General features: G+C 42.3%; 2 protein-coding genes across 7 annotated transcripts; both read left to right on the plus strand.

The window, feature by feature from the left end:
* Positions 1–20: 20 nt before the first annotated feature.
* NBR1 (NBR1 autophagy cargo receptor) lies at positions 21–19,422 on the plus strand. 3 transcript variants are annotated; one of them, XM_035347830.1, is made up of 21 exons: positions 21–233; positions 2,686–2,748; positions 4,058–4,076; positions 4,463–4,485; positions 5,348–5,563; positions 6,042–6,116; positions 7,353–7,570; positions 8,630–8,794; positions 9,279–9,485; positions 10,692–10,851; positions 11,332–11,619; positions 12,059–12,211; positions 12,695–12,770; positions 13,219–13,329; positions 13,829–13,990; positions 14,114–14,248; positions 14,820–15,180; positions 15,488–15,582; positions 16,143–16,221; positions 16,633–16,738; positions 17,143–19,422. In XM_035347830.1, exons 1-21 carry the CDS (start codon positions 132–134, stop codon positions 17,314–17,316), a joined length of 2,988 nt encoding a protein of 995 aa, XP_035203721.1. In that variant the 5' UTR covers positions 21–131; the 3' UTR covers positions 17,317–19,422. The 3 variants fall into 3 exon arrangements, with proteins under 3 accessions (XP_035203721.1, XP_035203724.1, XP_035203723.1); XM_035347833.1 differs by lacking the exon at positions 21–233 and adding an exon at positions 2,473–2,527; XM_035347832.1 differs by lacking the exon at positions 21–233 and adding an exon at positions 2,504–2,533.
* Positions 19,423–19,548: 126 nt separating this feature from the next.
* TMEM106A (transmembrane protein 106A) lies at positions 19,549–26,168 on the plus strand. Of its 4 annotated transcripts, XM_035347862.1 has the most exons (9): positions 19,549–19,780; positions 21,472–21,707; positions 22,099–22,162; positions 22,549–22,708; positions 23,196–23,336; positions 23,826–23,869; positions 24,497–24,550; positions 25,237–25,406; positions 25,563–25,998. In XM_035347862.1, exons 1-8 carry the CDS (start codon positions 19,587–19,589, stop codon positions 25,355–25,357), a joined length of 1,014 nt encoding a protein of 337 aa, XP_035203753.1. In that variant the 5' UTR covers positions 19,549–19,586; the 3' UTR covers positions 25,358–25,406; positions 25,563–25,998. The 4 variants fall into 4 exon arrangements, with proteins under 4 accessions (XP_035203753.1, XP_035203752.1, XP_035203755.1 ...); XM_035347861.1 differs by having other exon boundaries at positions 25,237–25,998; XM_035347864.1 differs by lacking the exon at positions 19,549–19,780 and adding an exon at positions 19,836–19,962 and having other exon boundaries at positions 25,237–26,168.
* Positions 26,169–27,434: the final 1,266 nt, after the last annotated feature.

Below are 27,434 nucleotides of genomic sequence, written 5' to 3' on the forward strand. Positions count from 1 at the left end.
GCGGTGGGGCTCGGCTCGGCCGGGCTGGGGGCGGCGGCTGAGCTGAGGGGCCCTGGCTGCCGGGCCGTCCTCGGTGGAGCCAGTGGGTGTCTGAGGGGCCTCCCCTGGCCTCCCGCCGTGAGGAGCGGGCCATGGAGCCGCAGGTGAATCTCCGCGTCAGCTGCCGCGGGGAGACCCAGAGCTTCCTCGTGTCCGACTCGGCCAACACGACGTGGGCCGACGTGGAGGCCATGGTGAGCCCGGGGCCCGGCTCCTTCTCGTCCGACTCCTGGGGTTTAAGGGGGTTGGGAGGGGGGCGTTGTGGGGTGCTGCTTCCTCGGGGGGTGTTGGTGCCAAAACACCCCTCGGGTGGTGGTGGGCTCGTTTTATGCTTGGATTGAGGTGAAAAGCCTGTTCTGGAGAAAGTTTCTGATGGGTTGATTGGGGGGTTTGTGTTTGGTTTGGTTTGGTTTTGGGTGGGGGCAGGCGCCCCAGCTGTGTGCTCTGCTCTGTTACCGTTGGCGATGCTTAGTTTTGCTCATCTCCTGTTTTTTTGCCCATTCGAATAGACGTGGTTGGATAACAATCCTAGAACCATCTAGGTTGGAAGAGACCTCCAGGATCATACAGTCCCACCTCTGACCTAGCACTACCAAGCCCTCCACTAAATCATATCGCTAAGCCCTACATCTAAACATCTTTTAAAGACCTCCAGGGATGGTGGCTCAACCACTTCCCTGGGCAGCCCATCCCAATGCCTCACAACCCTTTCAGTAAAGAAGTTCTTCCTAATATCCTGCCTAAACCTCCCCTGGTGCAACTTTAGCCCTTCTCTGTTACTTACAGAGGATTTCTCTCTGTCTCTTTTTTTTTCTTTTATTCTCTGGGATGCCTAGTCACTAACATACACTTTTGTTTTCCTGTTTCCTGATGCCTTGTGTACCCACGTGGCTATAACTGTTCCTGTCAGCACTTGCGTACCTGGGCAGGTGTTTGTGAAGATTTGCATATCAGATACTTGACATACCGAGGAGTTTTTGTCTAGGCTTTCCCGTGCTATTTAGTGAGGGCTCTTTTGTTGGATGTGGTTTATGTTGTGCAGTTAGGATTCCAATAGTTATGATGAAGCAGCAGTGGTTATTGATTTAATTTTGTAGTAGCTCTCCTGGTTTGTATGGGTGCGTTGTTCAAGAAGTTGTATCTTAAGAGACATTACCCACGTTTTATTTTTTCCTCTTTCATTTTGGCTAATGTAGCCTACCTTGTGGAAGGTTCTTGCGTGGTCACTGCTTCAAATTCAAAGCGTGAGCTGCATCAGCTGCTTTCCTCCTTGTGTTTGAGTCTCGATGAGGAAGTGCTAGGTCAGCCTCGGAACAGCTGGTAGCACTTAGACCCTGCAAGATCGCCTGAAGCAGTCAGAGTCCTGCTTGTGTGTCAAAGCTGGAAGCAGGTCGCAGTGTGAGCACGGTCCTGCTCTTTGTCCTAAGCACTCGGAGTGAAGTTGTGCTTGTTCCACGTGTAGGAATCTCTTAACGTTGCTTCCTTAAGCCAGGACGTACCGCTGGGTGTCTGCACCGTGCTGTGTGAATTGCTGCTTTGAGGCAGTGCCGGCTGAACTGATCCTTGGGTTTTTACTGTCAAAGTGCCTGGTGTTTGTAAAAGATCCAGATCTCTGCTTCTAGCTGGAGTCTGGGGGAACAATCTGCGGGTGACGTAGAAGGAGACTTACAATTGCAGTTTCTTCTCAACCAGCTGAGTTGGTTCGCATGCTGCACTCCCCAAATTAATTTGGGCGATATCACTGGAGCGCCCTGACAGGCACATTCGGTAATTAAAGGAGCATCTTGTGAGGCCGGGTAAATCCCAGCCATCTGCTGTCCTCCAAGGCTGCTAGTCGTCTTCTGTTAGATCCAGGCTGACAGAACGTGCCTCGGATACAGCAATCTTTGGGAGGAAAAATGTGGTTTGTGTAGGTAAAGAATACTAAAGTGCACTGGAGCCTTGAAGACTTATTCAGTGTAGGGTTTTGCTGCTTTTGTTTGTGGCTTCTGTGCTATTGTTGGTTCTGCCCTGGTAATACAAAGTAGCTGTTCGGCTTTGTTCTTATTCGGATAGGTATAATGGATTTACGTGTTCAGATGTACAGTGCATCTGCCAGGGAGTAGTAGAATGCCATACTTTGCTTTTCTTAGCACTTGAATTAATCCTACTTGCTCAAAACCCAGATGGGTTTACTGGGGGCGGGGGAGGGAGGAGGCTGCCCACCTCCCTGAGCTATCTTCCAGGTGCTTTTCAATGTGAAAGTTGGTGTTCAAAGATCGTTGGGTTTAGCCTCTGTAAATGGGAGTGTTTACCATGTCCGAGTTTAACTGACAACGAGTCCTCTTTCCGAGGAAAGGCTGGTCAGTGATCTTGATTTTAGGGTAAACATTAACTAGAGCAGGTGAAACACAAAATAAATGAAATTCATCTCTTCATTATAAAAAGTTGGTGAAGGTTGGAGGCGAGGCACTGGGGAGCATAGCTCAACTCCAGGAGAATGGATTTGGTAAAAGTGTGTTTATTTCAGCTGAGGAACTAGAAGGGAGGGTTGGAAGGCTTAAACTTTTTTTTGCCTATTAGCAATCATGATTAACTGAAAACTGCTACAGCTCTGTCTCATTGTGATGGCATTTTTTTCCTCATTTTTTTTTCTTTTACTTACAGGTTAAAGTTTCATTTGACCTGGACAACATTCAGATCAAATACATTGATGAGGATAAGGATGAGGTATGATACCTTCTTCTCTCCATTGCTCCTTCCCCCTGCTTCCAAAGTGTAACGGTTTGAACCTTGCTGCCTCTTGTAGCTGGTCCTTCAGGAGTGTTTGTTCTGCAGGTCAGAGATGACGTTTTTGTCCTTTAGAGAAGAAAATAGCTATTAGTCTTTTGGTTTCAGTCTTAATAAAACATAGCATTCTTAATTTAAACATTTTCTGAAGCTATTGCCTTTCTTTTTTCCTAGCAGTATAACAGAATAGAAACAGCCGGTGGTTCTTTGTGCTCAGAGGGAGGGATGTGTCTGTTGAGGGATTTCCAATTTTCTAATTTTATTTATTTTAGCAGAATAAGTTATAAGTGCTTGTGTTTGCAGCCGCGGTAAAGCCCCGTCTCTTCAATCTGCATTCCCTCCCCTGAAAAATGTAGGTCCTCTGTCATTAGCATATGTTTACTTCAGAGATCTGGTGTACTGAAATCCTCTGCTTGTTTTATGCAAATGCCATAATCTCCAAGCAGATTACTGACTCAGAAAGCAAATTGGTTACTTCTAGTTGTCCTTGTTGAGTAACTTCCTGCTTGGCACAACCTCACTCTCATATTCTGTTTATCTAGAGATTTAGATCGGAATGTGAACATAGCTGCCGTGCTCCAGTGATTGATTTGCAGCTCTGCTAAATTGCAGAGATGAGGATTTCTGTTTTTATTTTCTTAACCCAATGGGAAATGTCAGGATGCTTCCAGAAACACTTCAGGGAAAGGTTCTGTGCTTATTTTCCAGCCTCTCTCTCTATATATAAAATGTGTATGTATACATGTAGTTTTTGATAGTTAAGTATAAATATCTAAGTTCTCTCACATACTGATAAATGCTGATCAAATCATGTAATGCTGTAGTGATTAAATAACTTCTTGGATTAATAACTTGATAAATGAACACCTGAAGTAGATGGTGTTAACTGTCCTCTTGATTAGAAAGAAACAAGGCCAGTGTTGCATCTGGCCAAGAACAGCAAACAGTCCAAGCTCTGTTTACTTGTCTAGAAAGCCCAGTGATATCGGCGCTGGCTTACTCCCACTTGTTCTGGATGCCAGCAGAGCGAGAGGCCTCCCTTATTATGCAAACCTGATGAAGAACATGGTCTACTTTAAACTACCACGTCATTAGTTAATAATTAAGCATGGCAGCAATAACAAATGCCAGAAGGAATAATACTTTAGAAACTCTGAATAAAAGTACGTTTATTTTGAAAGCATGTTAATTTTAAGGGAATCACAAAAATATTTAATTGGCTGTTAATCACTTTTTTTTCTCTTTGCAGGTGTCTGTGAATAGCAAAGGTGAGCTTTTGCTTTATTAAAATGAAATCAGGTTTATAAATAGACCCCAGCTGTTGCTTATATTTATGGAGAAGCAGATGAGAGAGCTTACATGTTGATTTGGGGATTTATGTGTGATTTGGCATCAAATTCTTCCAAAAGGAAAATAGTCTTTATCTACAGAAAGTTAATTTTTCAAAATGAGTGAATTAATAGAATGGGAAGCCTCCAGGCTGCAAGCATCTTTCCTTGTTGCCATATGTACAACTGTTTCTCTAGAAGCACTATTTTAAAATAATTTACAGAAGGTAATGAAGACATTCCTAGGTTCTTAACTACAGTGTGCTAAGTTTCCATGTATTATTTGAGATAGGGAAAATTCACGTTTCTTTTCTTTTTTTCTTCAGAGGAATATGAAGAAGCTCTGAAGGTAATTGGTCTCTGACTTTTTTTGATATATTCAGCTTTCCCTCATGAGAATTGATGTAGTTGGGGGAGGGGGAACAACACCAATGTCTGGCTCATAGAAATCAGAATAGCTCAGTTTTCTTGCTTTGGGCATTAGCTTGAATGTTTTGCTATACTATTGTCCCACCAGGCTAATTTTGCTTTGTATAATTAGTTGAATGTGCAGCTGCTGTGATTCAGGGCCCAGAGCAGACAGTCAAATTACTGGCTTTCTCAAATACACAAGTGCCCTGTTTGGAGGTACTGGGCCTTTATTGGATCCTTTTAAAAATCTTGCCATGCAGGCTCCAACATTGTACTCTCTGGTAATAAAACTTTCAGTGATGTCAGTGCTTAGTTCCTTCTTAAATGATTGCATATTTTTTAGACAAAATAAGGATTGCATTCCTTTAAATTGTGCAGTACTAATGCTTTCAGAACTTTTTTGTTTATGGCTTGAATTTCTAATCTGGAAATCACTTGAAAATAATCACAAATTAAAATTTACTTTAAGTTCCTGGGCAGAATTTTTATTGTTTACTGGCTTTATATAAACAGCTTTATTGTAGGTTGAAAAACTCCTGTAGAATATCTGCATAACATTTTGTTTGCTTACAGTGTAAGTAATCGCAGTAAGCATATCGGTAACTTTTAGGAAAGGCAGAATAAAAAAAAAATCAGCTGACTGTAGCTTGGCATGTGACTCAATTCTTCATGTTTTTTTGTGTTTTTTTTTTTTTTTTTTTCATGACCTCTCCAGTGCAGTATAGTGCTGTATTTTTACAGGATATGTAGTGTTGGTTTGGAGTGGAGTAAATAGGGTCTATCACGTAATCTTTATTTAGATTGCAGTCAAACAAGGAAATCAACTCCAGATGAATGTGTATGAAGAAGGCTCTTTTCTGAAAGATGCTCCATCTTGTTCTTCGCAACCGCGTGAAAGAACCGTGACAGAAAAGTTGGCAGCTCTTAAAGATGAGAAAATACCTCTTTCACACTACTCTGTGGTAGCGCAGGGGTTGGAGGAAGACTTGAAAAATGAAAAGGAGCTGGCAGTTCAGGTAGGATGCAGAGCTGGAGTATACATTAAAACAAAATTCATAAGAGTAATTCACCTTACAGACTGATTATGATCTTTACTCATACCTAAAAACTGATTTGCTTAAAAGTTGGTCTATATAGCTACCTGTATACTCCCATTACAGGTCATGAAATTGTTTGAATGTCTTCAAGACGAGGTTTTGATGTTGTATTTAGAAATACAGGCTCTTTAATGTTGACCTGAAGACATCTAGTAACTTCTAGTTGACTTGATTTCTTTAGCTTTGATGTGTAATTACATTCAAACGCTAATAAGAAATCTTTCAGAAAACTTCAGTGGCTTTCTTGTGTAACTTTTCTGCTGTTTTCCAAAGAACATGAAGTCTTGTTGTAAAACAGTTGAGGGGAGTACCGTTTGAAAGTTGTTTATCTGCTGTATTGAGGTTTGTTTTACAGCTTCACATGCTTAATGTGTTTGACTCTTTCCTTTTTCACCAGCAAAAGTTTAATCACAATGAAACAGGGAGAACAAACGAAAATCCTCCAGAATGGTTTACTAGCTACTTGGAAACAGTAAGTGTCTTTTCTTCTGAATTTTGGTATTTATAAAGGACTACATAAGAGGTTATGGGAAGAAGATATCTGTAATGCCTAGGAATATATCTGATCACAGGTATATAGTTAGATATGTACCTGGTACTTGTGATCAGAGCTTTAAATGGCATTTGGGCATCTAATCACACTATCGTAGTGAAATTACTTGTCCTGCAATGATAATCCAGATGCTACTATATTTTTACAGTTCTGATGTTACTGTTTTTTTTAAAAAATGATACGTGCCACTTGTCAAAACTAGGTTGTTTGGTTTATGCATTTAATTGGTTTAAGTATAATTTTAACTGTCATAGTTACTATAATCTTTGGGGAGGAAAAAAAGTTTAGACATTAGTCCATTTAGTGCTTTAGAACTTCTATGATAGAATCCTTGTTGCACTCCACAGTCATAGGAACTTCAGGGTAATCATCATGACATAGAGCGTGAAATATGGTGTTGCTGTTGAAGAGTCTTGTTCAACCAGTTTCAGTGGGGTAACGCTTAGGGTTTCCTGAGATTCGGAGCAGAGTGTTTGACCTTACTTTACTTGATAGTTCAGCTTAAGAAAACACTTCCAAGAGATCAGCGAATATAACCTATAGATTATTAAGGTGTAGCCGTTAAATTGATTATTGCTTATTACCTGCTCAAAACAATGAGAAGCAGACAGCTAGGAGTGATAAGAATTAATCAGCCAGTGACTTCATGAAACTTAAAGACACGGTGATGTAACAGTAGATGCATTGATGTTTCAGCTTTTTTCGAGTTTACCCTTCCTTTGTCACCTCCTTATATAATCTAAAGATCTTTTGTGTATTGAAATACTAAACAGTCTTATTTGAAGCTCATCTGGTGGAGAAAATCAGGAGTTAAAGATGGACAGACTCTAGAAGGGTGTGTTAGGAGTCGCATTAATTGTCTTAGATTTATTTCCTTTGCTTTATGCAAGGCTATGGGATAACCCCACAACTTACATTGTAAGCATGAGTATATGATTTTTAGTTTGCCTTGTTTAAAACCAATGGGCTGGTATTTTCTAAAATAAATCCTCTTTGAGGAATGTGATGCTGCTTCAAATTGATCTGGAATGTGAGTTGCAGAGGTGAGTGAATTCTGAACTGCTTTATGATTTGTGGGTTGGGAGATTTGGGGCAGTGTAATCCAACTTTTTTGAAGGTGCTTAGGTTGCTCCAATTCATGACTTTCTTCTTCAGTTCAGGGAGCAAGTGGTGAAGGAAACTGTTGAGCAACTGGAACAGAAGCTATATGAGAAGCTTGTTCATCACAATCAGGCTCCAGACTTCCTTGAGAGCTCTATTACAGCAGCACCTCCAGCTTCAGAGACCCAACCAGGGAATGGGAACCAGTGTGACTGGCTAATCTCCTGCTGCAACTGTCAGGCCCGAATCGTTGGAGTTCGCTACCAGTGCAGGTAGGATATGATGAGTAATGGGTATGTGGAATGGAAAACTCAGTGTGGTGTGTGTGAATGAGAGTTTCAAAAGACATCTTAGCATCACAGACTTCCATTTTGCTAATCTTCAGCATGGTGTACGCTTCAGGACCTTTAGTATGTCTCTCATAAACAGCTTATGTTGTCTGTTCTTGTGAACAGTCCTTACCTGCATAAGAGCGAGATTAATACTGTTTTGAAAAAAAAAAACAAAACACAATCATTAAAACAATGTAAAAGAACTTTTGTTTTTCACAAGCACTGTTAGACTTTCTTTGCATATGGCATGTAGTAACCGTAAAGGAAAATGTTTGGCTGAGTTAAACAAAAATGCAAAACTTATATCCACTGTCTATTTAAAAAGTTTTTTCCTTCTGACAGTCAATGAGTTTAAAATGAAGTCATCCTTTTCATTTGTTTAAAATGAGCTCCCTGTCAGTTTGTTAATAATATAAAACATGTTTTGACAAGTGTCTTAAGTGAGGTTTTAATTTGAGTGAGGCAGTTGCTTTTGTAGGTAAGCATTTTAGGACTGGGCAAGAGCAGTGAATGGAATGCCAGTAGAGGTTTTCCTGTGGATGTTTATTTTTCTCATTGGCATGAGCTGGCAATCTGTTTTACCAGTCCTGTTCCTGCAAGAGCAATCTCTTTTGCATCCTGAAAACTTCAGCTGCCTTATCCTTTGTATTTTCACAGGTAGAATGCTGTTTCTGGCATTTGAGTTCAGTATAAAGTCTTGTTCTTTATAGCAACAATTGTCAGTAGCTCATGCTAAAGGAAGTGTCAGGCTTTTCATTGCTCATTGAAGAAGGAAGTGGGAACTGTCTTACAGCTCTTTAAAGAAGAGATACTGATCTAGATGTTCCTGATATTGATGTATAAGTGTATAAGCAGCTTCTGTTTCACTTGTTAACTGCTTAAAATGATAGTTGGATACTGAGTTCGTTTCTCAGGAGAAATGTAAGGATTAGTTATCCTTAAGTGTCTCTCTATATTGTATTCTTTGCCTCTCAGTAACCTACTTTTACTGCTTTGCAGCCTTTGTCCAGCCTACAACATTTGTGAACAGTGTGAAGCAGGGACATATGCTCACGATCCTAATCATGTCTTGTTAAAGCTACGAAGACCTATACTGTGTATTGCTGAGAACTACAACCTTGCACAGTTTTCACCTCGCCTGCCTGCTACTTTGGAGCAAGTTAGGTAAATGGTGGCACCTGTCAACACCTGATAAGGCTATCCTGGTAACAAAGTGGAAAAACTTGTCTTGGGGCTGATGTTCAGCTTTTTATGAATTTAGATTTAGAGATAACAGGAAATGGAAATAATACTCTGGAACTGTAGTGCAAGTAGCTTAAAAATAGCTCTTTACTTACAAATGGCCTCAGAGAAATATCTTCCTGGACCTTTGATAACAAAGTAGGAAAGATAGGATTTTGTTTCATAAGTGGGTGGTAGACATGGAGAGCTTGCTTTTTCTTTGTGCATGTTCTAATCTGTCTTTACCCTCTTGCTGAGGCAATTCTAAATGTCTTCACCAGCAACTGTGAAGTTGTTCTTTTAAAGTCATCTGGTATTCAGCCTAGAAATGTGAGGCATTCCATGAAACGTTCCCTTTGAGACTAGGACTGTGTTGGCTAAAGCTGCGTTCTAATCAGTTTAATAAGGTAGTTCCCTCTCTCTGCAGGCTCCAGAAACAGATGGACAAAAGATTTCTGAAGGCAGAAAAGCAGAGATTACGAGCAGAGAAGAAACAGCGAAAGGCAGAGGTCCGAGAGCTCAAAAAGCAGCTGAAATTGCACAGGAAAATTCATCTGTGGAACTCTGTCCATGTGTTGGAAACCAGTGGCTCACCTACTCTGAAGTCTGAGAGTCTCCAACCCAGTACCTTACTGTAAGGGATGTTGGTAGCTGAGCATTTCTTAGTTGCAGTGTCTGGCCTTCTGTGATGAGACCAAGTTTTATGAAATCAGTTGCTTATTTGAAGTATTATTTGTGATTGGACCCTGTGAGGATTTAGTCTAAACTGAATTTGCAAAGTGGAGTGTTTTCTTTTTGACGAGAGTATCAGAAGAAAAAAAAAAAAGCAAAGCAACTGATCATTGTTACCAGAAACTTGAACAGATTTATGAGGAAGAAAAATAGCTGCCATTGTATATACATGTATGCACATGCAGTATAAATTAATGTTGCAGCCAGTTTTTAAAAGTCTTATCTTCCTGTTGTCTTAATTGCCTCTTTATAGTTAAGTAAATTCTGTGTGCCTGTATTCAGTGCCCTTTTTATGTAAACTTAGGATGAGGCTCATTAGACAGCAGCTGTTCAGGCAAGGCTAACGACTTTGCATTTTTGAGTCACTTCAGTTTTATGAATGTGCAGGTATAAAAACTTCCAAGTTTAGTTTCTTTCATTCATCCCTTCTATTTAGGGCATTTGAGAGTCAATTAGTTACTTCGATTTGTGGGGAGCTTAAAATAGCTATTACTGCTTCCTTCTGGCTGAACAGAAATATTACGGGAAGAAAACCACTGCTAATTTAGGTCTGAATTTCTTTCTTTGTCTTTTAAGGTTGACAGTAATATGAGCTGCTTCACCAATCCCCTCTCAGTGCACCTAACTAGCAGTAGAGCTCTTGTTCTTGTTTTTGAGGCCCTTTTAGGCAAAAACTGGTATCTTGCTGAGAAGGTAATGTTGCTGGTAAGGCCAAATAAAAGACACCAGCACTGGACTGTAGCAGTCCTTAATTCAGCATCAGAAAGATGGTGACTATCTTCTTCAACAGAGTAGCGTTGCCCAAAGTGCTGTAATACTAAATCAAATCAGCTGAAGAACGGTGAACCTTTCTCTTTAAACCTGGGTGCTGTAATTATAATAGATATTTTTTTCCAAACTAGCAAATCTTGTTTTGTTATGTTTCCTTTTTCATTAAGCTAAGGAAAGCACACTGTGTTGTTTAGGCTTAAGATGAGCCCAGTACTAAAATGTTAGTTTTGAAAAACTTACAGGAAAAAAAACTTTAAGTAGCCTCTTCCATTTTAGCCAGTGAAATAGCAGCTGAGTGACTTCCTCAGTTCTGTTTTTTTTTTTCCCTGAATCCCAGGAGTCCTAGTCAACCTGTCCAAGCAATTGTCCCAACACTAAGTGCAGTATTTGTGGATGAGAATTTGCCAGATGGGACTCGCTTGCAGCCGGGAACAAAGTTTATCAAACACTGGCGAATGAAAAATACTGGCAATGTGGAATGGGGCTCAGACACAAAGGTATCTTTCCTTTGCTGTTACTTTTATGCATTAAAATAGTTCTAGAAGACTAAGTATTTATACGCATTAGGAATTTGAATTCTTTCTAAGCACCTGTTTAGGGTTTATTTTGGCCAGTTAATTTATTAACTGGGAATTCTAGGGCATTAATCTGTCTAGGTACTCCTTAAAACTACAGAGGATAGGAGGGAAGCAGTTGATATAAAGATCACTGTTACTGTCTTCTAGTGCTGTTCTAATGTAATAAGGTGTGTTGCACTTCTGACACGTAAAAGCTTTTCTTTGGGTGCTGACTGAGTTCCTGTTTAAACATAAACATTTTTCTGGTGATAGACTAAAAACCTTGACTAGCAGCCCCTTTTCTCTGTCTCACATCTGTGCAAGGCCTTTCAGCAGAAGAACTTGGAATGTTCTTTACTCCATACAGATCACAAAGAAACAAGCAAAGTTAACTTTTGCTTTTTCTGATGTATATTTCAGCTGAAACTTATGTGGGGAAATTTGACCTTGGCATCTTCTGAAAAAAAGGATGTGTTGGTTCCAGCCCTTCCATCAGGACAAGTAGGAACTGTTTCAGTTGAGTTTGTGGCTCCTAATATAGAAGGAACATACACCTCTCACTGGAGACTGTCACATAGAGGGGAACAGTTTGGGCCTAGGATCTGGTGCAGTATTGTTGTGGATCCCTCCCCAGCTACTGACTCTTTAGAAAGCAATTGGAAGGACTCTGATTCCAATCAAAAAGATAAATCTTCTAGTAACAAACAGGCAAGTAATGCATACGGTTTTGAGGGCAGCTGTGAATTGCTTAGTAGATTGAGCAATATATATTGTTCTCTGCAATGACATAGTGTTCCTAACTGTATTGATCTCTTGGGGATTCCTTTAGTTGTTTTTTTTCTTCTGATTTTATTCTTAGTAGGGAAGAGAAACAACTTCTCTTGCAGTTATAAGCTCTGAAATGGCTGACAGACGTGGGATAAGTTAACAGCTTGTTTCAGCTACTTGTTCTTTGGTCAAAATTAAATGTTACAGGCCCTTTTTGTGTTAAATCTTGTCCTTTTGGCTCTAAAATGAGCTGAATTAAATATTTTTCAAGTTCCTTTTGGTGTTCTTATACGCGGTACTTAGGCTTTGGATTTTATTGAACTTTTATTTGCTGCCTGCCTAAGATGTTTTGGGGACTTCTTTTTTTTGGCCTTTTCAGGATGCTTCCTTGAAGACAGAAGGCGATGCTCAAGTGATGGGTGAAATTGTGGAACAGGCTGAGATACCCCTGCCAACTCTTCCTTTGAAGATGAAAAATCTGCCAAGCGAGAGAGAATTTTATATCCCATCTGTGGATCTCCTCACTGCACAGGTAAAAATGTTAGCAAGTCATGTAGACATCAGACAAACCACCTTGGATTTCATATCTAGGTACATAGACATCCATAAGAAAAAAATAGCTTCTGAGCTCTAAAATAGCCACTTCTATTTTCAGGAAGAATATACTGCATTTTATATAGCAGAGCTATTTCCCTGAATTAGGATGGGGGATTGCCGCTGGAAGGTTATGTGCAGGACAGACTAAGATTCTCTGTAGTCACAGGATTGGGTCTTTCTCTGACCTCTAACAAGGGAGTACCTAGGTTTCCCTCTTGCTGCCTTCATTTGTGTACTGCATTCTATAAAGTGGGGATGGCCTTTGTGGGAAAACGTCCCCTGCCTGAGATAATGCCAAGTAACTAACAAAATGGAGTAGACCTTTTTGTAAGATATTGGGACCTAATGCTGGGGAGTACCATGTAGGATTCCAGTTTAGGGTTCGTTGATGAAAACTGTGTGGGGTTTCTTTCTGTAGGATTTACTGTCCTTTGAACTATTGGATATCAATATTGTGCAGGAACTGGAGCGAGTGCCACACAACACTCCTGTTGGTAAGGATTTTTGATACTCTGGTGTGCTATCTCTAGCTTTCTAAGCTGCTAAATTTACCCAATGAAAAGGTTTTCTGTGCAAAAAGTTTTGCTCTTCTGGCTAGAGGGTCTTCCCAGCTCCCATGTCTTTCCATTTTAATTCTTTCTGCAGCCCTAGAGGAGGTACCTGATAGTCCTTTGTAATTTTCAGTCTTAACTTCTTTCCATCTCCACACACTCAAGGCCGTAAGATTCCAGGCATTACAGAAGGCTGTCACTTTCTCTGCTCAACTAGTGCCAGTGTCATGCAAAGCTAATTCTGTTTCACCAAAGTATTTTGTAAGATACCTGGGCTTCAGTCTTGGAAGAACATCCTTTAAGGAAAAGATAACTTCTTAAAAGGCTGCCTCTTGGAGGAAGGAAGCTTCTTATTTTAATGCTAATTATCTTTGCTACTTTTGTTTTTCAGACATGACTCCATGCATGTCCCCTTTGCCACATGATAGCCCCCTGGTGGAGAAACCTGGCTTAGGTCAGATCGAGGAGGAGAACGAGGGAAGTGGATTTAAACCAGTGTCTGGTAAGCAGTAATCACCAGGAGCTTGGGGAACAGGGAGGAGGTATTATCAAGTCTGACTGGGCAGAAGTGATGTTTTATTGAGTTCTAACTCCTGTTGTTCCCTTTCTGTGGAAAATCAAACAGTAGTTTGGCTTATAAACCTGTAGCATGGCACTGCTTTGATTGTGGATGTTGGAGTGTAATATATCTGAAATTCAGAAATGGAAAACTTCTGATTTTTTTTCTGCCTAGTAGAATTGTTGGGAGAATTAAGAATTTACCCCTTATAGACTAGATTATACTGAAACGTTCTAGGTGTTGTCCCCATACTTCTCAATCATTTTCACATTCAACAGAAGTGAAAGATTTTGGAATTCATTTTTAAGGAGGAATCAACACACAAAATCAGCATTAGTCTTGGATAGCTTACAAATTCTTCTCATACTTGCGATTCCTTGTGGTCATGTTAAAATAATCTGTCTCCTTTTCAAATGAATAACTGAGGTCTGCTTTCCTACAGGTGCTTGCATGGTGAAAATTAAAGGTGAACATCCACTGAACCAGGAGGAAGGGGAAGAAGACATGAGCGGGACTCAGTTTGTCTGCGAAACTGTAATTCGCTCTCTTACCCTGGATGCTGCTCCTGACCATAAGCCCCCACAAAAAAAGAAAGTGATAAAGAGTGAGTACTGCTTTTGCTGGCTTCTGTGGCTTTACTTTCTTTGCACTCAGACACTGGCCACAAATTGCTTTGCACTGCAGGTGGTGATATCTTTTTAACTGTTTTTCTTGATTGTTGTATTAGATTCTTTGCAAACACTGCAAGACACCTTCACTTGTAATGTGCTAAGTGAAGAATCTCCTAGGATAAAAACTAATGCTGCTTCTAAAAAGGAACCAAAGATCTGTCAGTCAGAGGCGATGACAGAAAATGGCAGTGGTAAGTGAAGTCTGAATTTAAAGCGAAACTGTAACAGGCTACAAAAAAAGCTGTAAAAAGATCTCTGCTATTCTAAGAAATCGAATACTGCAAGAACGATTCTCTTGATGTATCAGAAAATTGGTTTCAATACACTGAACAAGCAGCTATTAAGAGTTGTTTCTTTTTTAAAAAGAAGTGATATTGAGACATAATGGTTCCAATCAAGTATTCAGATAAGTGCTCAAAGACTAAGCACGGCTGGTGCTTTCCATATTTTGTGCATGTAGCTTAAAGGCTGTGCTTTGAACTCCATCCAACACATATAATTTAGGAGCTGAAAACTGTTCTTAGTGTATCTGTTATTCCTGTTGAATTATGCCTACACTTACCAGTAAAATCTGTTGCTCTTTCACACTATACCCTCAAACCTATACCAAGAGATCAAGAAAACCAGACAGTTAACATTGCTAGCAAAGATTTACAGTTATTTCTGAGTAGTTGCATTTTACATCTGTGACAGCACTGCTTTTGCTGTTATCCAGGCAAATTGGACAAATTTAATATGCTTTATTCTTTCTGCTCCTGTTAGGGGAACTTCTGTTTTCTGAGAAAGTAAACCCTTGTAGCAGCACTGGTGACTCTGGTGATGAAGATGAAGGTGATGATAAAGATGATGTACAAAGTCAAGGCTCTTCTGCTTCATCAGAGGATTATATTATTATTCTCCCTGAGTGCTTTGATACCAGTCGTCCTTTAGGGGAGTCCATGTATAGTTCGGCTCTTTCTCAGCCCAGCCTAGAAAAGAGCGGAGAACCAGAAACAGGAGCAGGGCCAGATGAGGGAAGTCAGCCAGAGATGCACAGCATCGGTGATACTTCGACAGCATCACAAACGCTGCCTGTAGTACCATCGACCACAGAGACCACGGACACCTTACCCCAGACAGAAAGGTATGCTTCTCAGAACAAAGCCATTATGTTAATTGCTGCAAGCTTAGCAGGGTGTTGCACATGAATTCAATGTTCAAATAGAACTGGTTGCAACAAAATCAGTGTTGTAGGTGATGGAGTGAATGTCCTATATCCTATAACTCTTTATAAAACCTTATGCGCTTAGCTAATCAGTGAGAGTAGGGAAGGGAAGAAGGGAACCCATGAAGATTTTCCTTTTGCCTATAGATCTTGACTTGCCTGCATGTGTATGTGTAGAATGAAAGTGGAAAAAGTATTTTATTTTTTTTTTGCCTTATGTTCTCAGGAATCTTGCATCTCTTCAGAATTGTATCTTCCAAGAACCAAATGTATCGGCTCCAGAGAATGTCTCTTCCACTCCTCACAATCAAATAAGAGAAGGTATTGACAGTACTGACTGAAGGGTGCATACGTAGTTATCTCCTATTCCTTACACCTACGGCTGGATTTGGTGTCTTGTTATTCTAGAGGAGAGCAGAAACCTAGCCAAGTAATAATGTTTAGTTCTTTCTGGGTGTTTAAAATTTTACTATACAGAAGATTTGTGGAAAGCAATACAGCTTTCTGAATCCAGGTGAGAAGAGCATTTATTAGAAATGGTAGGAGGGTACTCAGAAGCGTTTGCATAAATATGGAAGATTACTTTGCTCTGGAATTAGAGCCTTGTGTATAAGCTATTGTTACAGTTATCTTGAGCTCAGACAGCAGTTCATCTCATGGTGAAGTAGATAACCACTGATTAGTAATCAGCCAAATGATTCCTGGAATTCTTTTGATAGTCAGGAATGTGATGAGAATCTTGCATACCTAGTTTGCATCTGGATCACTAAACTTGAAAGTATTAACTTGGACTGAGTCCCACTCCTTTCCATTTACGTACGTGTTGCAGCTCTTCAGCTTTTCACTTACTGTCCGTGTTGATGCAGTATCTCTTCTTCCAGAACCTAGTGGTGAAGACAGTCATGGTCCAGGATCTTCTGGATTTCTAACAAGAAACCAGAAGTTCTCAGAATACCCAAGGTAATGAAACAGAAACTGTGACTTCACAAACACCATTTATTCTGTGGCTCTTCTTTTAAGATTAAGTGACTAGGAGTCAATGGAAGCCAGTAGCTGTAGCCTGGATGGATGTGTCACAACTTCCACATACAGATACATTCCTCTGGGTGACAGTACTTCATTCCTTTCAGTCATGTTATGGAAAATAGGCTAACATAACTTTAGCATAAAAAGTTTATCAGAAAGTGTCAAGAAAGAAGCAGTGACTTTCCCAGATGGCTTGATTCCTGGATGGTTGGGATTCCTTTGGATAATGGGTTGTTCTCTGACAAGAATTCAGTCTCAGTTAGCCAACTAATGGGGAGAGAGACTTGCATTTCAAAACAAAACAAACACGTGGCTTTGACACCTAAAGTAGTATCTTCTCTGCAGACACCCACAAGGAAGCAGTATTGCAGGAGAACTAGTTAAAGGAGCTCTATCGGTTGCCGCCTCGGCCTACAAAGCATTATTTGCTGGACCACCCATTACAGAACAGGTAAGTGTCTTTTTTTCCTGTATATTCTGTGAATTTTACACCTACGCTACAAGTTTTAAGGTTGGAATTTTGTATGTTTTATGAATGCATCAACATTTCGTATAGGATATTTTGCAATGCACTGCTAGAATAGTAAAACGTTAAGCTTTATGGCATCTCTTTGAAGTATGCTGCTTCACCAGCTGATAGGGAAATCCATGCTGTGGGGATGAAGTATCTCTTAAAGCATCACGCAAAAGCATAATTCACCGTTATAAGCGAACAATGGAAGTGAATACCAACAGCTTAATTGCAGACAAAGGGCCTTGGTGCCTTAATTATATTTTGGTTTAATGCAGGAGCACTGATTGAAATGTGAAAAATAAGATACTAAATGATCTGTTCATATCTTTTGGTTTTGGCAGCCTGCAGCTACAGAAGAGCACACTGCCGCTCTTCTATCCAGTCTGTGCGAGATGGGATTCTGTGACAGGCAGTTAAACCTGCGACTGCTGAAGAAACACAACAATAACATGGTTCAAGTGGTAACCGAATTGCTTCAGATCAGTAACAGTGACTGGTACAGCAGTAGGTGCTGAACCTTCCTGGTGGAGCGATGAATCACCTTAATTGAGCAAACTCTCATTAAACACTGCAACAGTAGCAGGCTGTTCCTCAGCTGTGTTCTGTTTGGGGGTGTAGATAAAAACTTTAGCTTTACTTTGAGCTTTTGACTTCTTTTTCTTTCATGGAAATGTCAAACTGCTTGTCACAGCATTTTATGAATTGGAGACCAGAATTCCAACTATACTGTGGACCTCCTGGTGAAATGAGTGGTCTTGAAGTCTGTCATTTTATACTGGATCCTTTTTATCTGGGAATTGTAGACTACGACTTAAACTTGCACCCAGATGAGAACTTCCCCTTTTACTGTACGTAGAATACTTTAGGCAGCTGGGGCTCTTGTTTTGTTGACTTTTAACAAACTTTGGACTAAGAAACAATGTAAAATGTTTCTGTAAAATGTAGTCTTGCCTGAATTACAAGAGATACCCACAAAGAGGAAGCTATTTCTTCTTATATAACTTAGTAACTGACCTTTGTCCAATGCATGATAGTAATGTAACAGATTTAAATCTTACAAGTCATTCTTAGAAAAAAAAAAAGATTGCTTATATTGAAATTAGTCTTGAACCATCAATTTTCAAACAGTCTGAAATCACAACCACTGTTAATTTAAACTGACATTTACCAGGAAAGTCATTGTTTCTTATAGCAGAATAAAGCATGAGAGTGATTTTTACCATTGAACCATCTCTAGTAATAATGCAAAACGTATCTCTAACAGAAAATACAGCCTATGTAAAAATACTTGGTTAGAGATGGATTTGTAAATGTGGGAAGGGCCTTTCTAAGAACATTTAGAGGTTCCTCATAGAAACATTAAACTTGACCTCTATCTTCTTTTCAATATAGTCCAAACCTCTTAACCTGTTAATACCACACAGAAGAACTGAAGAATGTGTAAAAAGATACGAATTGAAGTACAAATTCTGGTAATGTTTGAGAATGGGAAGAATGCCTGAGGTAGGGATTGTGTGACTTTTTATACTTTGAAAAAAATTAGTAACTTAAGCAGCGTGAAGTGTACGGTCTCCTGTGATGGTTCTAGCTGTGTTTCCATAGACACATCTGCAGGACTCACTTTCTCACAAGATTTTGCTTTACATACCCATACTTAATTTGAAATTTAAGAATTCCCTTTTAAGTATGCCAAGAGGAGATTTGATTCTGAAGAATCACAAGAAACCAGCAACATACACTGCTGTGCAGTGGTGTATCCTTAGGTAACAGTTCAGAGTTCAGTCCTCTGAAAGTGACAGCAGTGTTGGCTACGTTCTTTTTGAGCAAACTTTCTTGCTGCAGGAAGAGACCATTGATAGTAAAATATTTATATTATTGCTGCTTCAAAATAAGGTGTTTCTGTTTTGACGCAATGTAGCTGAAGCAGTTATCAGTATTGTGACTGACCAGGTGATTGGTAGTGAAGTTTCTTTTTCAAAAGACATAATACCCTCAGAGATAAGATACCATTAAAATAAATGAAGAAAAAAATGTATCATACTGTTCCTGTTTTAAACCTATTTTTATAGATTGTGGAAGATATACTCCTAAATGTTTATTTTGAAATACAGTAGGACTATTTTGCAGTGTGTTTCCCATCTGTCTGTACCCCAGTGCAACTGTCTGCTGTGGACCAGATAAAGATCTTTCTGTAACTTGAAACTACTGGATTTTCCAACCGTAACTTACACATACTGTTTTGAGTACCTTTGGCTTATGCTTACTATCGAATGAGGAGGAGGAAAGGACATGGATGAAGTGCAGTAGCTGGTGAAATTCCTAAGCCTGGTGTGGTTGTCTGCTTTGATCTGGAATGCCCAGCAGGACGTTTGTTATTTCTGTGTGTACCTTTATACTTAGGATTTTAATGTATTCTGTAAATTAACAAAACACTAAAATGTATGAGGAAAAAACACTTCATTGCAGATTGAAATGTGAAGTGTGAAATGCTGTTTTCCTTAGGTTACTTTTTACTAGGGTTTAGATAATGTATGCTCAGGCTTAAGATGTATTTCTGTTGGCTTTGTATATTTTGTTAATGGATGCATGGTATAATTTATAATATATTCTATAGCGCAAAATGTGACCTCTGTATCTTATTTAGGATGAGCATTTTAAAGTCAACTGTCTTGGGGAGGGGGAGGAAAGGGGAGGAGGGCGGAAGACCACCTCTTTCCTCTCTCCTTACAATAAAGCTCTTTATCTGGCTGGCTCTCATCGGGCTTTCCACAAGCAGCAGCTCTGGATGGAGCTCTCAGTCTCGGCTGTGGCCATCCAGGGCTGTTCCCCTCTGTCCCAGCTGCTCACTCCCCCGTGGCAGCACCAGGGCCCCAGCTGGACGGCCGCCCCCGCTTCCCTTCCGGGGAGGAACACAGCCCGCCCCGCGGTGCTTTCAGTTCCGCTTCTCTGGGCTCAGCAGCCACCCGTGGTGGGCGACCGGTAAGCGGGGTGGCTGGAGGGACCCCACGCAGCTCCAGCCCCAGGGTTGGGTGCTTGGGGCTGCTGCGGGGGGGTGTGGGGCCGGGCCTAGAGAAGCCCACTCAGAACAGTGGGGCTGGGGCTGGCCATGGCAGGGGCAGTTGGGCCTGCAGGAGCCCGTCGTGCCCCTGTGGTGGTTCAAGGTGTAGGGTCCCGGTCCTTCTCAAAGCTGGCCTCTGTTGGTTACCTTCCACTGCCCCTGGCAGACCTCAGGACCATCCCTGAGGGCACTGCTGTGTGGGGCAGGGTGTGTGGCTTAGAGCAGACCCAGAGGGCTGCCTGGGGGCAGTACCTGATAGAGGTGAACTTCTCCACCTGCTGCAGCTTGCACTTGGTCTCTGATACACACAAGTGAGTCTTTTCCCGGCTCCCATGGTTGTTTTTCACAGCTCTGTGAAAAATCTGTTACTCCTCCTCACTGCTTGTTTCTGAGAAGCTGGTAAACATTAACTAAGAGTTTAGAGAAGCTGCAGCTTTACTTCCTGGGGCGTTCAAGAGACTGCCGAGATAGGGACTGCGTTACAATGGTAACCAGGACCTTTCCCTTTCTGTGTTAGGGAAACCCAAATCCTTCAGGTGTCCTCATCCTTCTCTTTTACCCCACCCCCTTGCAGCACACAGTTACCTGTCTTGCAGAACCTCCTCAAGTTTAGGGGGTAGAAGGCTGTGGAAGGTTCCTCTGTGGCTCTGCAGGGCTGCAGCCATGTCCTGCTCCTGGTTAAATGAGATCCTGATTCTTCCTTTGTCAGCTATGAAAGGAACAGCTGCCCCTGGAATCAGCTCTCAGATATGCTCTGGTTTCTGGGCTGAGCGATAAACCCCCTGTGATTCTATTCACTGACTCTGGTGGTTCTCCACTAGCAGGTAGTGATATTTCCTCCCTGGTATGTTTTGTAATAGAGCCCTGAGGGGTTATTCACTCGAAGCCTCTGTATCATCTGGGCAAATGAAGAGGCTGCTGTTTATCAAAGCTAAGCATCCTACCTCTGAGTCGCTAAACCAGACTGCCTACAGCAAAGATCGTAACCAGTAGAAAACTGGGTTTGAGTGATGCCTTTTGTGATGAAGATGCATCTTTTTCTCTGCTTGGTATCGTTAATGCTGTTGAGAGGATTATTAGGAGCTGAGGAATTAATTATCAGAAGCCTGGGAAAATGAGTTCAGCTGCCACTTTAACTTTTAAAGATAACATAAGGCTACGGAATCTGAAGATAGTTTGTTTTTACATTGTTTGAGTACTATTTGATTTTACTCGGGCTAGATTAGGACTGCCAAGGGGACACAGGTGAGTAAAGACTAGGCAAGAACTCAAGAGTTTGACTTCTGAGCTATGTTGTTACCTTAAAATGTTCAGGTGCTTTGAGTCAGCATTCCACTCTTCTTACCAAATACCATGAGATGAAGAATCTGGCATGTTTGTAAGTGGCATCCTCAGACTTCTTCCTGCAACTAGAGTGTCTAGAAGATTCTATATTTAAAAGATAGAGTAACTCATCTTTTAAAGCAACTTCAGAGCTGTGCTTTAGGGAACTTACCAAATGTTGTAAATGGCATGATACTCGTGATCTCCTACTATAAACTCTAACTGTGCTGCTCTTGTAAATTGATTTACCCAGACAATATTCTAATGCGTGTTTTTGTGTTGGATACAGAATTCTTCCTTCAGCCATGGGTGGAAAAGTTTCACAGTTCTGGAAAACATCTGACCAAAAGGAGAGTGAAGGGAAGCTGATCTTACCTGGGCAACTGGATGCTGAAGATGAAATTGCCAATTACGCGAGCATCAACGGAGGAGATTCTGCTATACCCTGCATGCCTGGTACAGGCATCTTACGTCGAAGCTGTGTCAATTGCCCAACATGCCAGGGAACAGGAAGGATCCCCAGGGGTATGTAATTCTTCTGCATGCTGCCTCTGTGTCTTTAGAGACTTCTGAGGTAGGTATGTGTCTCTGCCAAAAGACCTCGGCTGAACCATTTCCTCTTTATTGTATCCAGTCCTGTAGGAGTGTGGTATCTCTGGTTCACCAGTGACTTCCATGGGTGCCCCTACTGGGGGAGAATGGGGCGGGAAAGCAGATAGTGCTGCTTTTAGATAATTATTTGAAGCCTGTTAAGGAGGAGTTGTTTCAGTTCCAAGCTGGAAATGCCCAAACTTAACTCTTAATTACATCACCTTTGCCTTCTAAATTGGACCTGTAAGCACGGACAGACCTTAAGCTGCAATGCAGTTTGCTTTATTCACTTGTGTGGTCTCTGATCTGCTGCTGCCTCTTTCAGAGCAAGAGGAGCAGCTGGTGGCACTGATTCCATATGGTGACCAGAGGCTGAAGCCCAGACGAACGTAAGTCCTACTAAATGAATCCATTTTCTCGTCTTTTGAATGTTTGTTCTGTGTGCAGAGGGAAGTGTCAGTCTTCTGGGTGTTTTGCTGTTTGTATTCTGGCTTGCGGTAAGTTTAGTGTTCGCAGTTTCTTCAGCAATAGGTGTTGGACAGTCTTCTGTGTGAGAGGAATTGCCCAGTTGTTGGGGATCTCCAGTAATTTCTGCTCTAATTCAGCATGCCACTGTGTGGGACTCCATCCTGTTTCTGCTGTGGTGTGGGAGCTGGCAAAGTTCTGTTTTCTGGTATTCCTCTTGTCCCCTGGCTTTCAGCTGGAGCAGGGCTGCAGGTATTTGTGACAAGGGTGACAAACCATGAGTGACTGTGGCCTTGGTGGTATTTTGCAGGAAACTCTACGTATGTCTTGCTGTGACAATCTGCCTGCTGATGACATCTCTCAGCATCTTCTTCCTGTTTCCTCGCTCCATTACTGTGCTGCCTGCAGGGTTGAATGCCTCCTCCATTGGTTTTGATGTCAATACCACCAGTATATACCTCAACATGACAGTAAGTGCTCACTCAGCTCTCAATCAAACAGATTTGAAGGGCTCCCTGCTCATCTCCTGTGCTGCTCCATGTAGGCTGGCTAACCGATGGCTGGCTGCGTCAGTCTCGTCAACTCCTGCCATTTCAGTTTAATCTCAGGCTGCTTGGAAGCAATATTAGGAGTATGTTGCAGCATCAGAGGTGTGGCTGCATGTGAGCAGGTCACAAATAAGTGGCCAAAGGGGGCTGCCTAGAAGGAGCACTGTGGTTAATCCTTTTTCTTTTGCATCCTTGAGCTTTTTGGCTGTACCCCTTCGGCTATCATGGGAGACACTGCAGCAGATACACCTTTGTGGCCAGGCTGAGTGTGTTTCTGGTGTCTTGAGAAGAGACTGTGTGGTCCTGTGCTGCTGCTGTAAGACTGTAACAGGAATACATTGGAAGCTACTTTGCAACAATAGCCCCTGGCCCTGCTACAGGGTGGTTTTTGTCTTCTTTCTCTCCTCAGAATGTGCTGAACGTAACTAACAGCAACTTCTACCTGGTCACTGCTGTGCAACTAGACATTGAGATTTTGCACCAATCCCTGGTAGTAGGGAAGACCACTGTGAAAACTCTGCTGAACATCAGCCCTTTGCAGAGCGGCCAGGTAAGCTCAGGTGTTCCTTGCATTTCCTTCTAAACTAACCTGGATGTCCTAGACAGGGAGGTGCTTTTTGCATACTTGACCTACTCCTTCGTCATATACCTCCCAAATGCTCAAAGTCCCTCGACATGTAGCTTCCTATGTCCCACTTCCAGAAGGTGTGATCTAAGAATTTACCTGTTGCTGGGTTTGAAGCCGTACCAACTTCTGGCAAGGCGTATCTGTCTTGTTAGACAAGACGCTGGAGGGAACTCTTTGAGCACAGCTGATCCATCCTTACTGTGAGGATCATGCGTATGGCCTAGACGGCCTTTTTAAGGTCTTTTTGGACTGAATTTCTGATTAATTTTTTTACATACTGTTAATAATTGCATTGAGTTAGGCATTGAAATGCAGTTTAAGACACCTAATGACAGTCCAACTCTGGCTATTTTTAGTTTTTTTCAGTAGTATGCAAATGTAACTCTAGTTCTTGTTTCTTGCTCTCTTCAGATGTTTTATATGGTGGCCAGCATCATATCGGATGACAACACTTAGTGAGTAATTTGTAAAGACTTCTTCCTTTGACTACTAAGTAACCCTAGTGCTTGTAGGCTTTTCATGACTAGATTTCCTGTGCTGGTCCTGTCTGCAGTGAAGTAGAGCGAGTGCATTCTTTTCAGTTTACTGCGTGGAATCGATCCGGATAAAAGTTTGGCACGTTCATTTTAAACTTGTTTTCTATTCTCTGCTTAGTGTTGGCTCAGCAGTGTTGTTTTCCGTATGTTCTGATGAGGAAGCGATGATATCAGTTCAATATCTAGGTTATAAACTTTTAGCTTCTCACAAATGAGAGATTAGATGTACCTTATGTAAACTGCAGTTCTCCGCAAGTAACGAGCAGATTATGCAGAGTTCATGGTAACCAAAGCCTCTGTGCAGGCACGCCGTGCATTGCATATTTAGAGGACCTATGCTTACTAAATCCGCAGTTGTGTTATACTGGCAAAAACATCTTTCACTGGTGTAGAAAGAGCTGTGCTTGAAGAATTTTGCCTGCATAGCTATTGTCAGAATCATGCACAGAGATGTTTTTTAGAGAAGCAGAGGAACAGCGGAATAACTGAGGACGGGACGCATGGTGTGGGCAGCTCCTGTGAAATTAATTCTCTTTTCTCTTGCAGTAACATTTGCACCTGGACAAAAGTCAGAGTTCACAATGTTCTGCTGCATATACAGTAAGTGTTGCCTGGTTCAGAGCTGTAACTAACATTCATGTGAACTGCATTTCTTGGACACCCTTCAAAAGAAGGTCAGCCTGTCAGTGCTCTTTAAGACCAGAACTACCTTCAGTGCAAATATGCTGTTACCTAGATAGGTGTGCTGAGGTGTGGGGGGAGATAATTCTCCAAAGCCTTTGCTGCTGTGAGAAGTCCCTGGGATTCAGGCTTAATGTAAGCAGCAGTGACAGCTTGAGCTTCTGTTACACAGCAAGCAGGCCTGGCTGACTTCTGTCCATAATACTGATTGTAGCTGTGAAGTAGCTCTTTGGCCCAGAGCTGGAAGTGATGACTGGTTTGATTATGCCTGCCTTCCTGGGGCTGCTGGGGATCAGCCAGGGCTCTGTCTGGGTGTCTGAATGCAAATGTTACAACAGCAGGTGCTGAGAGCAAGACGGGAGAAAGCAGGCTCTTCTGTGTATTCTGTTGCCTGAGACAGCTCTTTAAACAAATGCAGTCTGAAAGATGCTTTCCCACTGCACCGTGTGAAATTGAGCTGAGGATATCTCCACTGCTGTGTTCTGGGGCTGTGTAATTGGGACCAAAGAGGACAGCAGTGGAAGCTCACCGCAGGACCTTTGCATTACGGGAAGTCTTATCTGGGACAATCACAAGTGCACCTCTGCTCTGCTTTTGCCTTGCAGGGGTACACTGACCTGCACGTACCTGTGTCACTCGGAGCAGGTGGCTTTTGAAGACTACCAGTATGTGGACTGCCGGGGGAACGCGACGTTACCTCACCCACTGTACCGCCGCCCACCATGACAGAGCCAGGCTGGCAGAGCTTTTGGGTGCTGGGTGTTCCATCACAAAGGCAAGTTGTAGGGAGACAAACTTGTGAGGCTTCTTCTCAATCCATGCCTTAAGCCAGGAGGCTTGGTGTTTGCTGGGCAAGGCTACCATCTCCCTCGTGAAGACGGTAACGTACTGGGACTGTACTGCCCACAGGTTGCAGCTTTTTTTCCTTCAGTTCCTTATCGTGGCTGACCCTTCAGCTGAGTGGCCAGAGCATGGGGTGTCACACTCTGCAACGTTTCACTGTTCCATCACAGGTGGTGTCCTGTTAGTCTAACTCTACTTGTTTCTTCCTTGCACCATTTTGTACTTAGGTCCTGAATTTAATAGTTCATAACTTGCAGAGGGACTGGGGTGAGACCTGGCTGGATCAGATCTATATCACTAGTGTCTGACACTTGCACAACCTGTTCCATGAGAGCAAGAAACAGGACTGATGTCTATCTCGTTTTCTTTTCTCTTAAAAAAATCACAACCTACTGCATATCGTACCAAAACACCATGAGAGTGACTCTGATACCCGCTGTTTGAGCTCTCTGGTGTAGGAGGCAAGAATGCAATGCCTTGGTTGTCTTTTTATACATAAATATATATTTTAAAATAAGATCATCCACTAGGTGTTCTGTAATGGGATCCGTTCCAGTGAGGAGAAAATGTGAAAGACTTGCTGTTTTCCAGCCAGTGGTATGTGGTAGCTGGTACCTGCTGTTTGTTGAGTTGCTTTCCTCTATGCTTTGCCACTGGGTGCTCTGAACATGAGCAAGCATGAGTGAGAAAAGCACAGTTTGCTCAAATGTCAGGAAACAGACCTCTTTTGTGTTTTAGTTTGTGCAAAGCTGCAGGACAACCCAACAGCCTTTTACAAGAACAGCCCTGGCAGCCTTCTGTGTGCTGACACCAGTATTCCCTACATCATGGATGAGTTAAATGTATGCCTCGGGTTCTAGTTTAGGTGCTCTTTGGTCAAATAGCCTGGGAGTTGTGGGACTAAAATTTTAACTCCACTGCTGAGCACTTTCTCTGCCCACTGGAGAGCAGAGCAAGGTCTCAGGTGCAGTCAGAAGAAAACCTCTGATCCTTTCTTCAAAACATGCTTCCCAAACACCTCTTACAGAGCTGTTGCAGTGTTGCTCCTCACTGTCTCATCACACTGAGCTGGTAACTAGTCGCCTTCCTCCCTCAAGCAGCTAAGTAATCCTGGAGTAATCAGCCAGTAATCCTGGAGTCTGGCACTACTGGCAACAGCATGTCTGCTGGCAAGAAACAGGACTTTGGCTATGGGAAAGGGCTCTAAGGAGAGAAGGACGGGACATGACAGAACCAGCGTGAATCAGGATGCCTCTGGGATGTGATGTTTTACTTAGGTGTTAGCTTTTACAGCTGAAGTTGGTGAAACTGCCCCTTAACGTTGTACACTTGCAGTGCTGGATTCATGAAGCTTGTCCACTTCAGATGGAGATCCTGGGTGTTACTTCTGGCCTGCAGGCTCCTTGGGTCTTACCATTGCTGCAAGTACTGCAGAGCCTAAACGTGAAAACATCAGTGTTACTGATCCCTCTGCATCACAGCACCCTGTGAAAAACCACTTCTGTTTCCCCTTGGTGTGAAGGAGCTCAGGGCTAACTCTGGGTTACTCACGCTGAGCTTACACAAGGGACTTACCAACCGCCTCCTTACCCCTCTAAGCCGAGAGCCCTACTGTAACCAAACAAGAAGTTACAACAATAAAACCACCAGCTTAGCACAGAAGGAGTTACAATAATAAAACCCCCAGCTCCGTGTGTTCACGGCCGTTCCGCGGGACTCCGTTGCGTGCCCGGGGCCTTACCGTGAAGCGGTTGGGCAGCCTGGCGCTGGTGCTGGCGGCTTGGTGACATGGGCAGCAGCAGCGGGAGGGCCGAGGCTCTGCGGCGGTACCGGAACAGCCGTGAGCCGCGCTGGGCTAAGCCCCCCGCTCCCCTCACCCCCTTCCCCGTCCCCCCGCTCCCCTCACCCCCTTCCCCGTCCCCCCGTTCCCCTCACCGGGCGGCGGGCTCTGGGTCACGCC

This window comes from Oxyura jamaicensis, chromosome 27, assembly GCF_011077185.1.
Source record: "Oxyura jamaicensis isolate SHBP4307 breed ruddy duck chromosome 27, BPBGC_Ojam_1.0, whole genome shotgun sequence".
Taxonomy (NCBI): domain Eukaryota; kingdom Metazoa; phylum Chordata; class Aves; order Anseriformes; family Anatidae; genus Oxyura; species Oxyura jamaicensis.

Coding starts and splice junctions, on each gene's coding strand:
- TMEM106A (XM_035347861.1), top strand. CDS start 19,587: ATGGAGCTCTCAGTCTCGGCTGTGGCCATCCAGGGCTGTTCCCCTCTG. Junction 21,708..22,098: donor AACAGGAAGGATCCCCAGGG/GTATGTAATTCT, acceptor TGCCTCTTTCAG/AGCAAGAGGAGCAGCTGGTG. Junction 23,337..23,825: donor GCCCTTTGCAGAGCGGCCAG/GTAAGCTCAGGT, acceptor TGCTCTCTTCAG/ATGTTTTATATGGTGGCCAG.
- NBR1 (XM_035347830.1), top strand. CDS start 132: ATGGAGCCGCAGGTGAATCTCCGCGTCAGCTGCCGCGGGGAGACCCAG. Junction 14,249..14,819: donor GATGACAGAAAATGGCAGTG/GTAAGTGAAGTC, acceptor TGCTCCTGTTAG/GGGAACTTCTGTTTTCTGAG. Junction 15,181..15,487: donor ACCTTACCCCAGACAGAAAG/GTATGCTTCTCA, acceptor TTATGTTCTCAG/GAATCTTGCATCTCTTCAGA.